Source organism: Ochotona curzoniae, unplaced genomic scaffold (genome assembly GCF_017591425.1).
Source record: "Ochotona curzoniae isolate NIBS_2020 unplaced genomic scaffold, NIBS_Ocur_1.0 scaffold_2476, whole genome shotgun sequence".
Classification (NCBI taxonomy): domain Eukaryota; kingdom Metazoa; phylum Chordata; class Mammalia; order Lagomorpha; family Ochotonidae; genus Ochotona; species Ochotona curzoniae.
Window position 1 is genome coordinate 17900175 of NW_024467095.1, and position 13581 is coordinate 17913755.

The following is a 13581-nucleotide window of genomic DNA, read 5'->3' on the forward strand; positions in this document are numbered from 1 at the left end:
AAATTGGCTTCCAAATTGTGACATAATGGCTTACGTGGCTGTGCCTGAGATGCCAACATTGCGTATTAGACTGTTTGGTTGGAACCCTAGCTACTCTGCTTCCTATCTGGCCCCATGCTGATGTTACTGGAAAAGCAGGTAGAAATTTGCCCATCTTGTCTCAAAAGACAATAATAAGCAAGAAAGATTGACTATGGGTGTGTGTGTGTCAGGGGCGGGGCGGTGGTTCAATGGCACAATGGTTTGTTGAGCTTCTCTGAGAGGTCAGCTATGAGTCTGAACAGGGATATTCTATATATTAATAGGGTTTTTTTTTCCACGTGCACATTTAAGTATCTTTTGTTTATGTTCACTGAAAAGAGGTTGATATCATATGTTGTGGTGAAAATCACTTTATGTCAGCCCTATTGAGAGTTCTGTGCCCCTCCTGTTTGTTGTTTCCCAACTCTTTCTCCTTATTAAGGAAGTTTTCATCCATTTACTATTTCACTTGACTAGATCTTTAAACCTACCTTCTCCCGTAACTCTTGTATTGTGTGTGTATATATATATGTATATATATTTATTTATTTTTTCCACGTAAAGAAAAGCTCAGGGCCTGGTGCCTTAGCTTTCCCAATGTCCATGAATAGGCACCAGTTCATATCTCAGCTGCTCCTCTTCCCGTCAAGCTCCCTGCTTGTGGCCTGGAAAAACAGTAGAGAATGGCCCAAAGCCTTGGGACCCTGAGCCCATGTAGAAGAACAGAAAGGACATCCTGGCTCCTGGCTTCAGATTGACTCAATTCTGGTCATTGTGGCCACTTGGAGGGCGAACCAGCAGATGGAAGATCCTTCTTCTGTGTCTGCTCCTCTCTGTATATCTGACTTTCCAATAATAATAATAATAATAATAAAGACTCAAAGAATTCACCTCTCCCAGACCTGCCCTACAAATGACACTTAGAGATGTTCTCTTGACAGAGAAAAGGAATAGCATCAACCAAAAACAAATTCAGCAACTGATAATATGTTTCTCAATATTCAGACTCATCTGGGCTTTATATAAAAAATATTTTATTTTTTTGAAAGAGTTATAGAGGCAGAAGGAGACATGTTTACACAGAGATAATCCATGTTCTGATTCATCCACTATTTGGTTACAATAGCCTGGACTCAGCCGGTCTGAAAATAGGAGTCTGGAACCCCATCCACATTTACCACATGCATTGCAGGGACCAAAGTACTTGGACCAGCTTCAGCTCTTTCCATCAGATCATTAGCAGGGAGTTGGATTGGAAGTGGAGCAGCTGAGACTCAAACTGGTGCCTCTGGGATGCCAATTTGGCAGGTGATAGCTTAACTTGCTGCATCCCAAAGCTGGCCCACCAATTTAGCTATCTTTTATCTCTTAATATTTATGTATGTATTTGAAAGGTACAATGTGTTATGTGTGTGTGTGAGAGAGAGAGATAGAGAGACAGAGAGAGAGAGATGTATGGGGAAAGAGATAATGATTTATCATCTGCTGGTTCATTCTCTGAATGCCTGTAGTAGCTGAGACTGGACTAGGCCTTAGTCAAGAGCCAGAAACTCCATTTGGGCCCCCCCTGTGGATTGCAGAAACCAAGTATCCTGACTATCGTTTAATACATCCTAGATGCATTTTTAAGTAGCTGAACCAAAACTGTGGAATATACAAGACTGGGCCTGATACTCTAGGTGGGTGTGATGCCATCATCCTAAGCAGAAACATTTTCAGGTATTTTTTTGTCCAAATATTATCAATTCATTTTCAATCTTCATGAGCAAGTATTATTGCCATTTCCATTTTGTAAATGTGGGCACAACTCAACTGATCGCTATTTACCTAGAAACTAAACAGTGGAGCTGAAGTTGGATTCAAAATTTGTGTGCACAAATTCTCTGTTAATTAAAAAAAAAGTTGTTGAAGGGAAGTTTTCAACATACTAGACTGCCTTGTGTTTACTTCAAAGGTTATCATCTTTGAAATTCTATATCCTACTAAAATGTTAAAGGAAATGGGAATTCTAATAAAGTATTCTAGAAAAGAGATTGGGACTTGATAAATGAATGTTTTCCATCCAGAGTTGATTTCTTTAACTTTAGTAACGTTTTAACATTAAGCTTCAGAATTCATTGGAATAACTCAACAGTAAGTTTTTGCACACTGACTCAAACTATGATGGGCTTCATTTTAACTGATAAAGTGTATGGCATTAAATCTATCAGGGCAAGTATAAGAGAGATGAATATGGGGGAAAATGAGTTGTAAGAAAATATTTTCAAAAACTACTCCATATTACAGCCCATTTTCTTGCTGTTTTATCTTCCTTGGTGTGAAAATATGTAACTATTATGATCACATCTTATGTGCAGTAATTTGTTTCTGCACCCGTCTGGAAAGATTGATTGGCAAACAAGGAAGGTCAAACTGTAAAGAGGAGAGTCTTTGCCTTCACTTAACTAAAGAAACATTTCCAGCAAGGGGAACTATTCCTTCTCCCAAACTAGCTCCTAGAGTCTTTGTTACATCAAGGCACTTGCAGAGTAATTGGACATTGTCCGGATGCACTTGAAACTTTTGGTAGCACTGATCATTTCCTTTTTAAACTCCCTTACTCTCTTCTTTTAAATAACCTGCATTCATTTTCTAATTCTAAGCTACAGAATATTGGCTGAATCAGAATGACAGGAAAAATTGGAGGGTGGAAAAGGTAAGTTGACAAGGAGGAAGACATTTTCCAACTCAAAACTAGTACAGATCACATATTTTACATGGGTAGATCCCTGTAAATGCGGACTTGTTTGCCTTTTTATTTTCTAGAAAATTAGTAGCTGAAATTCACCATTTATCCACTTAGCATTTAGAGTGTCTCAGAATTAATGCCAGAAACAGAACATTTCTATTCTACAACTAACTACCTTTTCAATTCCAACCTTCCTTTGGTTCCACATAGCTGCAATTTCAGCTTAGTAAACCAGTCTAGAAATTAAAAGAAAAGTGTATGAATAGAAAATTTTGACCTGTGGGGCTTATGTTTATTTATTTATTTTTAATTTTCCCTGTCCCCTCTCCCCCACCAAATTCCCCTATAATATTACTATAGCGTAGCTCTTCATAAACAGTCACATGTTCATTACTGCGGGCATGGACAATGGCAGAGAGTCCAGCCTCCCGTTGTCAAGATACAGCTAATAGTTTCAGTAATAGTCCATCTTTGATCTGGAAATAGAGATGCACTGAATCCTTGTGAGGCTTTTTCTTTTTTTTTTTTTTTTTGGAAATAAGTAAATGCAGTTTGATTAAGACAAATCTGTTGGGAAATAATGATAAAATTAAGAGTTCAGTAATGTAAAATGAGAAATGCAGAGGCTACAAATTGCCAAGGATAGACAGTATCACCCTCTTAGTGTGTGTTTTGTGTTGTTTATGCAGGATAAAATTGTTTACATTCCTGTCCAAAAACCATGCTTGCCCTGTGGGCTTTGAGCCGTTTCTCATCTCTGTCTCTGCTGGATGTAACACTAGGTTGAATCGTTTCTTTGTCTATCTGAAATTTTTCTGAAGAGTCATGCTTTCCCAGAGAAATTTCCAAATTGTCACAGTTACTTAATGAAGAATATTCCAAACACTTCACAAATTTGTAGGTAATTGTCAAACATGAAACACCAGATTCTAACTTGGAAATAAATTGTTATCATGAATGTTTCCCTTTATAATATTAATATCAACACTTCAAGGAAATATAGTGCATATATACACATGTATAAATATATGAAATGAATATGGCAAAAATGTTTAAAATTGTTCAGTTTAAAAGATAAACCATAATGAACAACAAAGCAAAAAAGAAGTTTTGCAAATTATGGGCAATCACTACGGAAGGCTATATGGTGATTCCTCAGAAATAAAAATCTGCATATACCATTGGACCCAGCCATCCCACTCCTGCGAATTCCTGGACAAAACGACATCAGTCTATGACAGAGTTATTTGTAACCCTACATGTATTGCACCTCAAGTCACAAAAGCTAAGATATGGAATCGACCCAGATGTCTATCTGCTGAAAACGGGATTTAAAAAAAATGGCATAATATACACCATGAGATACTACTCAGCCATAAAAAACGGTATCCTGTCTTGCAGCAAAGTGGATACAATTAGAAACCATTATGCTTAGCGAAATAGCCAGTTGAAAAAGGCAAACATCACGTTTTCTCTTATATGTGCCACTTAAAGTATACAGTTCACAAAATATGTACAAATAAAACTGTTACTCTGGAATGTGACTGTCACTTTTTATCCTGTGTTTATATGCTAGTGCCACTGTGGCCTTGCTACGTCTTACTTGATAATTAGTGGCAAATTAAGCCTATGAGTATAGAGTGGATTAATGCTATGTCTTTGCAAACACTGACAGAGGGAAGGGAGGAAGGGAAGGGTACGGGAGAGGCATAGGATGGAGGGAAGGATAGTAGCCTTTGTGAAACAGTACCTAGGAAATAAAGTCTGTTATCTTTATATTAACAACTTTTTATAAACGTGTTATCAATTAAAATGTTCATTTGTCCTCTAACAAAACCCAAATGTATGTCTTTTGACTCTCACATTATTTGTCACTGAAAGGAGTCTCTCAGACAGCCTTTAGGAAAAGCAAGAAGGCCTCCATTCTGGTTCAATTCACAGGTAGCGATTTTAAATACTATTTGAAAGTATCGTAGCAAGGCAGAATAGTACAAATTCACTCGCGTGCTCTTCTCAGAAAACTGACAAATCCTCCAAATCAAGTAGCTTAGGCTGGCTACTCCAGTCGTGCAAGTGCAGTGAACAATTTAGGCAAAGCCTCAGGACCAATACTAACTGTTCCCTGTAATCATCAGTAAAGTAAAAGGACAAAAATTCAGGATCAGGAGGAAGAATCGATCATCCAGGACAAGGCCACACAGAGCAATGGAGCTGGCCAGTAAAGAGTTGGCTCTTGTGACTCAATGAACAGCTCAAATGACCAAAATATTGGACAAGTATAATTCAACTACATAATGGAATCTAGAGTTTTCAATTGAAGAACACATTGATAAGGAAGATCATTTCCAAAGATACAGTTGTGGAGACAACGTTCTGATGAAGGGATTGATTCAAAGACATTTTTGAATCAGAAAAACAAATTCTAGAACATAGGGATCTTAACTGTGATATGAATGAAAAAAAGTCACTGAAAAGAATGTAAAAATCTCTATTATAACTATTGGAAAAATTTCACAAAGTGAATGAACATAGGTCATTATTTTTACATGAAATATAAATCATTAATATATCTGATATTGAGAGAGAGAGATCCTATGAAAAAGAAGAATCTACTATGTATTAGAACTTGGAGAATATTTAGTACATGTTGAGTTTATTGGTGTGGCTGATATGTATTATAGATGTGCTGGCTTTACTTGTATGCTCCATTCTTTGAGTAATCAATAATAATAAGACTATAGTAATGATCATGCAAAGTGATAAAACCATCGGAGATGTTAGAATCAATTTATCTGAAAATAAGCAGCAATCACATATTTGTCCAATTTATGCTTCCCGTCCGTTCAGACGAGCCCTGTAACATGCAGCACCGTGATGGTTCCAGGGAGCTCAGGCGTTCTGAAGTCACTGGTGTTACCAAGTGACACCATCATCCAGACTCACCGGGAGAGCTTGTTCATTCAAATATACGCTTTCAGATTTCTTCTTTCATTTCCATGATTCCCGAGGCATACCTATCAAAATGTCATAAAATCCTAAGAGGATAATACAGTAAGTGTGATTGATTGCAGAATGCTTATGTCATAGATGATTGGGGAGAAAAGATAACATTCTAAGACCATTGGTATAAATCTTGACAAAAGCTTAACATTTTAGGATTGGAAAGTAGAGCCCTTCATCCAAGAGTTCCCACGAGTGTCTCCTTCGCTTAGGTCGTTATCACATCCTTCTCTTTGTCTGTTTATTTCTAGAATGCAGTCCCAACATTACCAGCAACAGCGTCGAAAATTTGCAGTTGCCTTCTTGGCATTCATCTTCATTTTGGCAGCTGTGGACACCGCTGAAGCAGGGAAGAAAGAGAAACCAGGTAAGCAGCGGAGTGATGAACGTGAGATTCTCCGCTGATGAACGCCATCGGCCCCCGCCTCCTCGCCCCGTGTTCTGCCTACTTTCCATTCTTTTTCTCAGTGACTGAGAGAAACATGAAAGGTTTCCCCGCTTATTGTCCCTAGATCTAAGAGGAGCTGTGCATATTATGGCTACTCTGTCTTGCTCAGCAATCATGTGCTTCTCTGAAGTAAGTGTTAATAATAGTTAAACCCAAGTGGATGTTTAGCATAGCAGCTATGACATCTGTGTCCGTATCAGAGCGATGGGATAGGTGATGGATCAGTTATTTGAGCTCCCACACCCATGTGGGGGACCTGGATAGAGGTTTGGGATTCCAGTGTTGGACTTGGCAGTTTTTAGCTACTGAAGATATTTAGGCTATGTGCCAGTTGATTGAAGATGTATGTGTATAATGCATATATATTACATATAATCTCATTTTCAAATAAATGGGAATTTGGAAACATTTTTTTTTAAAGAAATGTGCTAAAAGGCTAAGCTGATTATTTTGAAATTGAGTGTTCCTGTCATTTTTCAGGCTTAACTGATTTGTCTAATAGCTGTCATATTTCTACTACTTACTGGGCAATCAAGACAGAGGGAGGGAGATACAGAGTCCTGCAATTAGGACACTCAGGAGAGTGAACTTAAATCTCAGAATTTTATGAATTTTGATTACATTTTTTTTCCAGAAAAAAAAGTAAAGAAGTCTGACTGTGGAGAATGGCAATGGAGTGTATGTGTACCCACCAGTGGAGACTGTGGGCTGGGCACCCGGGAGGGCACCCGCACCGGAGCCGAGTGCAAACAAACCATGAAGACCCAGAGATGTAAGATCCCCTGCAACTGGAAAAAGCAATTTGGTGGTAAGTCTCACCTTGTCATCCCATTCTTTTAACCTCTTAGTCTGAGATACTTCTAGAATGCTCTCAAGGTCAAGTATTCTTTACTTCACATTGATTGATCAATTGTAAAACACCAGGTATTCAGGCTTTTTGCCCAATTCTAGGGCTTCTCAACTTGTAGCAATAAAGACATTTTGATCGGGTGATTTTCATTGTTGTTGTGGAGGCTGGCTTATGTTTGTGAGATAATGTTATTGTATTGTATTGTATTGTATTGTATTGTATTGTATTGTACTGTAAGCTAGCTATGCTATTGTAAGAACCATTACTGGCTTCCATTCACCATCGTCCAATAATATCTTCACCTCTGCCAGTTGTGAAAACTACCTGTCCCCAGATATTTTATGATCAAGTATCCAATAGGGGTCAAAATTATTCCTGGCTTGAGAACCTATGCTTTACCTATAAGAAGAAAAAATATACTGCCTCCTACCCTTGCCCATTGATGTGTTATTTCTTTCCCTCCCTCCTTCTTTCCTTTCATGTGATAAAAATCCACAGCACTGGGGCTCCTGCGATGAAGCAGAAGCGGCTACTTGTAACTCAGGCATCCCAGATGGTCACCCGATCGATCTTGTCCCAGTGACTCTCTACTCCACTTTCAATTCAGCTCCCTGCTAATGGCCTGGGAAAGCAATACAGGATGGCCCAAGTGCTGCCCTTGCCATGCATGGGGGAGACCTGCATGAACCTGTTGGTCTCTAGCTTATTGTGAAAAACAAGGAGAAAAAAGTGTTGGCAAACTCTCTGTACAGCTTCTGACTGCAATGGAAATTACAATTATTTCAGTTTGAGTGAAATGCAAACGTGCGTTAGTTTTCATGGCACCACGATTGAATCTTTCAATAATTTCTGTTTCCTCCTATTCTGTTTCTAGCGGAGTGCAAATACCAGTTCCAGGCCTGGGGAGAATGCGATCTGAACACGGCCCTGAAGACCAGAACTGGAAATCTGAAGCGAGCTCTGCACAATGCTGAATGCCAGAAGACAGTCACCATCTCCAAGCCCTGTGGCAAACTGACCAAGCCCAAGCCTCAAGGTAGGTCCTTGCCCTTACAGCTTAATTTTAATGAATTAATGAAATCAAGCAAGATCTTCACATATGGAAATCTAGAAAGTGATGGAAAAAGTTCTGTAGGTTAGACATTCACAAAAATACTTACCCATAAACAATTTGTGAATTAAAGCTGAAGTCGTGTGTGTAATTAGGGAAATTGACACTATATTTTAGCAAAACAGGCCAGTTAAGGCTATGGTTGTATGGTGACCCTATGCTCTAAAATCTACAATGGCATCATATCCTGAAACAAAAAATGTAAGAAGTTTTCATAAAATCAGAAAAATTAATACAAATTTTGCAGACTTCTTAGCCTATGATGGAATTGTCCACAGAAGTAGAAACTTCTGACTTCAAGATGTGTAGGTACAGCCTAGTCTTGGAGACAATGAATCTAACATTCAGGCTGCCCTTTCCAGTTTATGATCAGGGTTGGGGTTAATGCAATGAGTTCTTCTACCATCCCCATCGATGTCCCTTGGCCAAAGACCACCACTTAGGTCTAATCAAAGCCAGCAGTCAGATCTCGTAAGTAAATATTTCCCCCAAACAGAAAAACCCAGAGACACAGTTTTCATATTAATTTATTTTTAACCAACTATAGGAGCAAATATTTATATAGGAAGGAAAAGTTGAGGAACTCTGCGTATTTTAGCAGAGGTCTTAACCTGGGCTACAATAAATGTTTTCTGACAAATTTTGTTACAAAAACATAAAAATTCCAGTGCCCAGATATAACATAGTTGACCTAAATGACCACCGTTAGTTTTAGAAAGGGAAGTGCCCTGTAGGAAGTTTCAGTTTCAATTGATAATTCATGTTCCAATATTGAAATCAATGACTAGATTACCCACACACAGGCATGTACGTGAAGGTTCACAAGGCAAGCACACATGTGCACATCCATGCATGCTGTTCTTGTTCTCTTCCACAGGGGAGAGAAATTGCGTTTGAATTTTTAATTTAATTTAAAAGTGGCAATATTTTCAGATAGAGAAATGGAGGTCTGGTGAATAAAGAAACGTTGAAATGTGGGAAATACATGGGGCATAGCAGTGAACATGATTAAGAAAGAACTTTTAGGATGTTTGGTAAATCCATTAAATGAAAAATTTCCTCTAACTAAACTGATAGTTACTTTACCTTTTAAATTTTTCCATGTAGTATATTAATGGAGGTTGCAATTTTGTTTCCAGATTTCAGCTTGAAAAAGTGGTATATTTCAAGTGTATAGACATTCTGTAATTTTCATATATATTAACGAATTAAGGTCTAAAATTAATTGAAAGTGGGCTTATCCTGACTGAGCCCTGTGTTTGAGACTACTGGCCATGCATCTTAAAATCCGTTAAAATGCGACTTTCTATTTGTGCATAATTAAAACTTTCTTAAAATTAACCAACATTTCCCCTCCCAACAGTGGATTCTTTTTTTTTCCCCCTGCAACAGTGGATCCTTTTGCAAAAGCTGTTTTGGTATCAGATATGCTGCAAAAGAATAGTCAGTCAATAGTTGAGTCAGAGAGATATGTCAGGAAGAAGATTTTCTGCTTTTATGCATTTATTTGTTTGAAGGAAAGGGTAGGAGGGAAAAGGAGATTTACTTGCTACATGCCTGCTGTGGCTGGGGTTCGATTGGAGCCAGAACAGGTAGTCAGTTATCTAATGTAACTCATACATGGATGGCAGGAAGCCAACGGGATGAGCTGTCACTGCTGCCTTCTGGAACTGGCACTGACAGGAGGAAGCGAGAGCCAAAGCAGGACTCAAGCCCATTCACTCCAGTATGTGCACTGGTTTCTTAACTGTCAGGACAAAGACCCACATCAGTGAGATTTCCTTAATAGACAATGTGCATGGTCCACAAAATGTTTTTCACAGGCTAGCCGGAAGGTAACGAGTGACATACATGAGAGGTGTATCTCCTTATTGTTTTTTCTTAAGTCATGTTATAATTTTCTCTTTGGGAATGTCTTATCTCAAGTTAGCTCATTTTTCTAATGGAAAAACAAATACTAATAAAATACAAGCCAAATATCATTATTCTGCTTCGTTCTAATTATACTCATATGTGTTGTGTTGCTTTAGATTTTTTGTTTTTGTTTTTGTTTTTGCTTTAGATGTCTAACAGATATTGTCTGATATAGTCCTTGTAATGATTAGGTTCTATGAGTTTTATTGGAACCAGATGAAACTCAATAGTGACACACCTGATGGGAGAAGACATATTTCATCACCACTCTTTCTAAAACTGTTCTGGGAGGCATCCCACAGAATATAAACCTCAGGAGGACACAAAGCTGGCCACTTGGCTCTCTATGTATCCCTGTGGTCTCCAAAAAGCAGCAGCAAACAGTAAATACTCAAAAACACTTGAAGGGTATAAGAATGCTAAACTGAAAAAAAGAGTTTGCACACAGAATATACCCAGAATTGATGGACACAGCAGCAAAGAAGTCATGTCACTGGACTTTTCTCCAAGTGATAGAATCCTGGATTGTTTTCTGCTTCCAGAAAGTTAACTTGCTGTTAACTTGGTCTGTGCCAAAACTATAGAGAGATGTTGGGAGTGCATTCATTTTGGACTGGGCACAGAAAGAGGAGTCTTCAATTTCATCTAAGTCTTAAAGCAATTGCACATGTAAATTTTATGTATCCTACACTACATATGAAAAACATGGGTTCCAGGAGCTGAGTAACTTGCTGGAGGGCTCTCACATTTCTAAATGGAGAAAGCTGGGATTCAAACTCCAACTTGTATTGCTGTGAAAGGTGGTCTTTGCAACTGTCCCAGGGTGGGTCTTTGTGTTGTAAACTCAGGAAAGTGGTTATTTTGAATATATTTTTCTATATACAGTCATTAGAAAGTAGTCTTCTTGGGATCTTGGCTATGATCTGATCAAACCCTTTTGGAATAAATGAGTGCAACCCACACTCTCGTGTTCCTCCTGTTTTGCAGAGATGGACTCTCTTCCAGGTTTGTCCTCTTTGGGTATTGCTTTTCTGCCTTTGGGAGAACATGAGAATTGTAAGAAAGGGTTTTCACATAGTTGCTAGACTCTTACATAAATAGCTTTAGAGTATTGTGACCTTGGGGAATATTAGTAATTGTTGACATAGAGCTACTTCAAACAATCTAGTCTCTGACTGCTTAACCCAATTTACTTCTCACCAAACACATGATCTAGCAGTTTTGTTTGCGTGTCCCATGTTGGTTTTGGAGAGCTGCTTTGCTTACTTTCTGATCTATTTTGTTTTGATAATTGGTGGTAGATTAACATAAACAGTTTTATTTTCAGGCTGGAAAATATAGCCTTTCAAATTTAAAATGGAAGTTGAAAAGGGTAGCATTAAATTGAGGGAAACTAGAGGATATCTTCATGACTTGAACACTAATAATAAGGCTAATACACACACACACAGACACACACACACACAGAGACACACACAGACACACACAGACACACAGACACACACACACACACAGAGACGCACACACACACACACACACACACACACACACACAAATATTTGATTAGGAACCAGTGGGAGATTTAATATCTTAATTTGTCATCTAAATGATAGCAAATGACTAAATACTCTCCTCACTTTGATTTAAAGCTGCCTCTCAGTTCCTCCCAGGCCTGTTGAGCAGTACTGCCTCCAGAGGAATAGAAGCAGGCCTTTTGTTGCTGTGTCAATACTGTCCAAACTCCCTTCTCTAGCCTCAGTCCACAAGTTCAATGGTACTGGCTATCAGGGAACACACACTCAAAGACACTGGATATCCAGGGAATCCCACTTCATCTCAGAAGAGCTTTGAGTGATCTACTTCCGCATGCTATGTCCAGAGGAAGAGAGAATAGTGTTAGGCTCCTGCAGACATGAGAAGTGACTGCTGCCAGTATGGAGTAAGTTTTCCTGGGGATGGAGGCAGAATTGATGTGGGGAAGACTCCTTGCTTGGCTACAGTCTGCTAAATTATCACCAGAGTGTAGACAGGATAAATCAGTGGACGAGTGATTTTGATATCTCATAATTTAGTAACTTAGGAAAAAGAGTTAAAAAATTAAACTTACATTTATTAAGACTATTTATGCGAGGATTTTACGTAGTTAAAAGTCTCCAGGAGGACCAGGGGATGTGGTTTGGATGTTGCAAGGTCAGTGATATTGCAGCCAAAGTCAAGAGCTCTAAGAGGAACATCTTGTCACCACATGTGACTCCTCTAGGGAAAACCCTGCTGTTGAAGCTATCCTGTCCTCAGGACATAAGCTGCTGAACACTGGGAACCATGGTGTAGCTCTATTCTCTAAACAGACACACCCAACCTTGACAAATTTGTGCCCTGCTTCTAGTTGGCCATTTCTACCTTTGTACCTTATTTAGACACATGTTCACATAGAACATTCTCCCATAAGTTTGTCTAAGAAATGTGCCTGTGGCTTTGCAGATTCTACCCCTTAACATGAGAAGGGGAAAGCAAAGGATTTATGATTGCTGTGAGATCTGAGCATCTGCTACAGTGAGAAAATAAACCAGAATGTTTAGAAGGTCTTTCCTGCTTGGGTGAGATGAATGGTGGATCCCATTCCATGGAGACGAAGTTTCCAAGACGAATCTTCTAAATGGACAGTTCCCATTAGAAGGAGTTTGATGTCTCTTTTTTTGGAGTGATCAGCGTTTTATTTTCTGGAGGAATAACTGATCTGTGAACAGTGATGAAACCTGCAAATAAGGTTCAGTCTATACAGACAGTTCCATTAAGGTCGTGGTCGAGAACCCTTCAGAGGTCAAAGAGCCGTTTCCCAAGCCACTAGTGCTTCTCGATGGTTCCTTAGAGGATGGGCTCACTGTGAAATTAGAAGGGGGTCAAAACAAGCCAGGCGTCCAGGAGGGACCTGGTGTGGTGCCATGACCTTACAGCCAGCCCCATCTATTTGAGCATCCTGCCTCCTGTGTAGCAGACTTGAAATAGTTGTTAGCTGAGTACAGAGCTAGGAGGAAGCTTGGTTTGAATCTTTTGTGGGGGCTTCAGTGTGAGTTGAGAGTCCAAAGGGGACTACAGGTCGTATGTTACAACAATTATCTCAAGATACTGCATGATCCTGTAACATTATCACATATAAATTATTTATTTGTTGTCTTTTATACGAACTGCCTAAATAAAAGAATTTTGAAGTTTCTGTTTTTTTGGAAAAAAAAAAAGACATTTATGTCAGCACCAGAGGCTGTTCTTAAATGTTTCTGGAATGCACAGAGAAGAGATGACATGGATGGATATTCTGTGTGACTGGTAGCTCAAGGGGAGAATATTATTTGTTCTTGTGACCAATCTGTGCCAGTCCACCCTGTACTGTTTCTAGATCCTTGTTTAATTTCCTTCTTTTCCATGCTCCCCTCGTTCCTTTTATGTCTTCCCAACTATTTTTACCAGTGTTACCATCTTGCTACCCCCTTTTTTTGGACAGTTGCCCAGCC

At 38.9% G+C, this 13581-nt stretch overlaps 1 protein-coding gene across 1 annotated transcript in view; it reads left to right on the forward strand.

Annotated features, from left to right (window-relative positions):
- The window catches only part of PTN (pleiotrophin), a 77312-nt gene that overhangs the window by 55227 nt on the left and 8504 nt on the right, over positions 1 to 13581 (forward strand). The window contains exons 2-4 of the mRNA XM_041002125.1: positions 6001 to 6116; positions 6832 to 7005; positions 7922 to 8083. Of these exons, the coding sequence (XP_040858059.1) occupies positions 6002 to 6116; positions 6832 to 7005; positions 7922 to 8083 (451 nt within the window). The 5' untranslated portion in view covers position 6001. The remainder of the gene's footprint in view (positions 1 to 6000; positions 6117 to 6831; positions 7006 to 7921; positions 8084 to 13581) is intronic.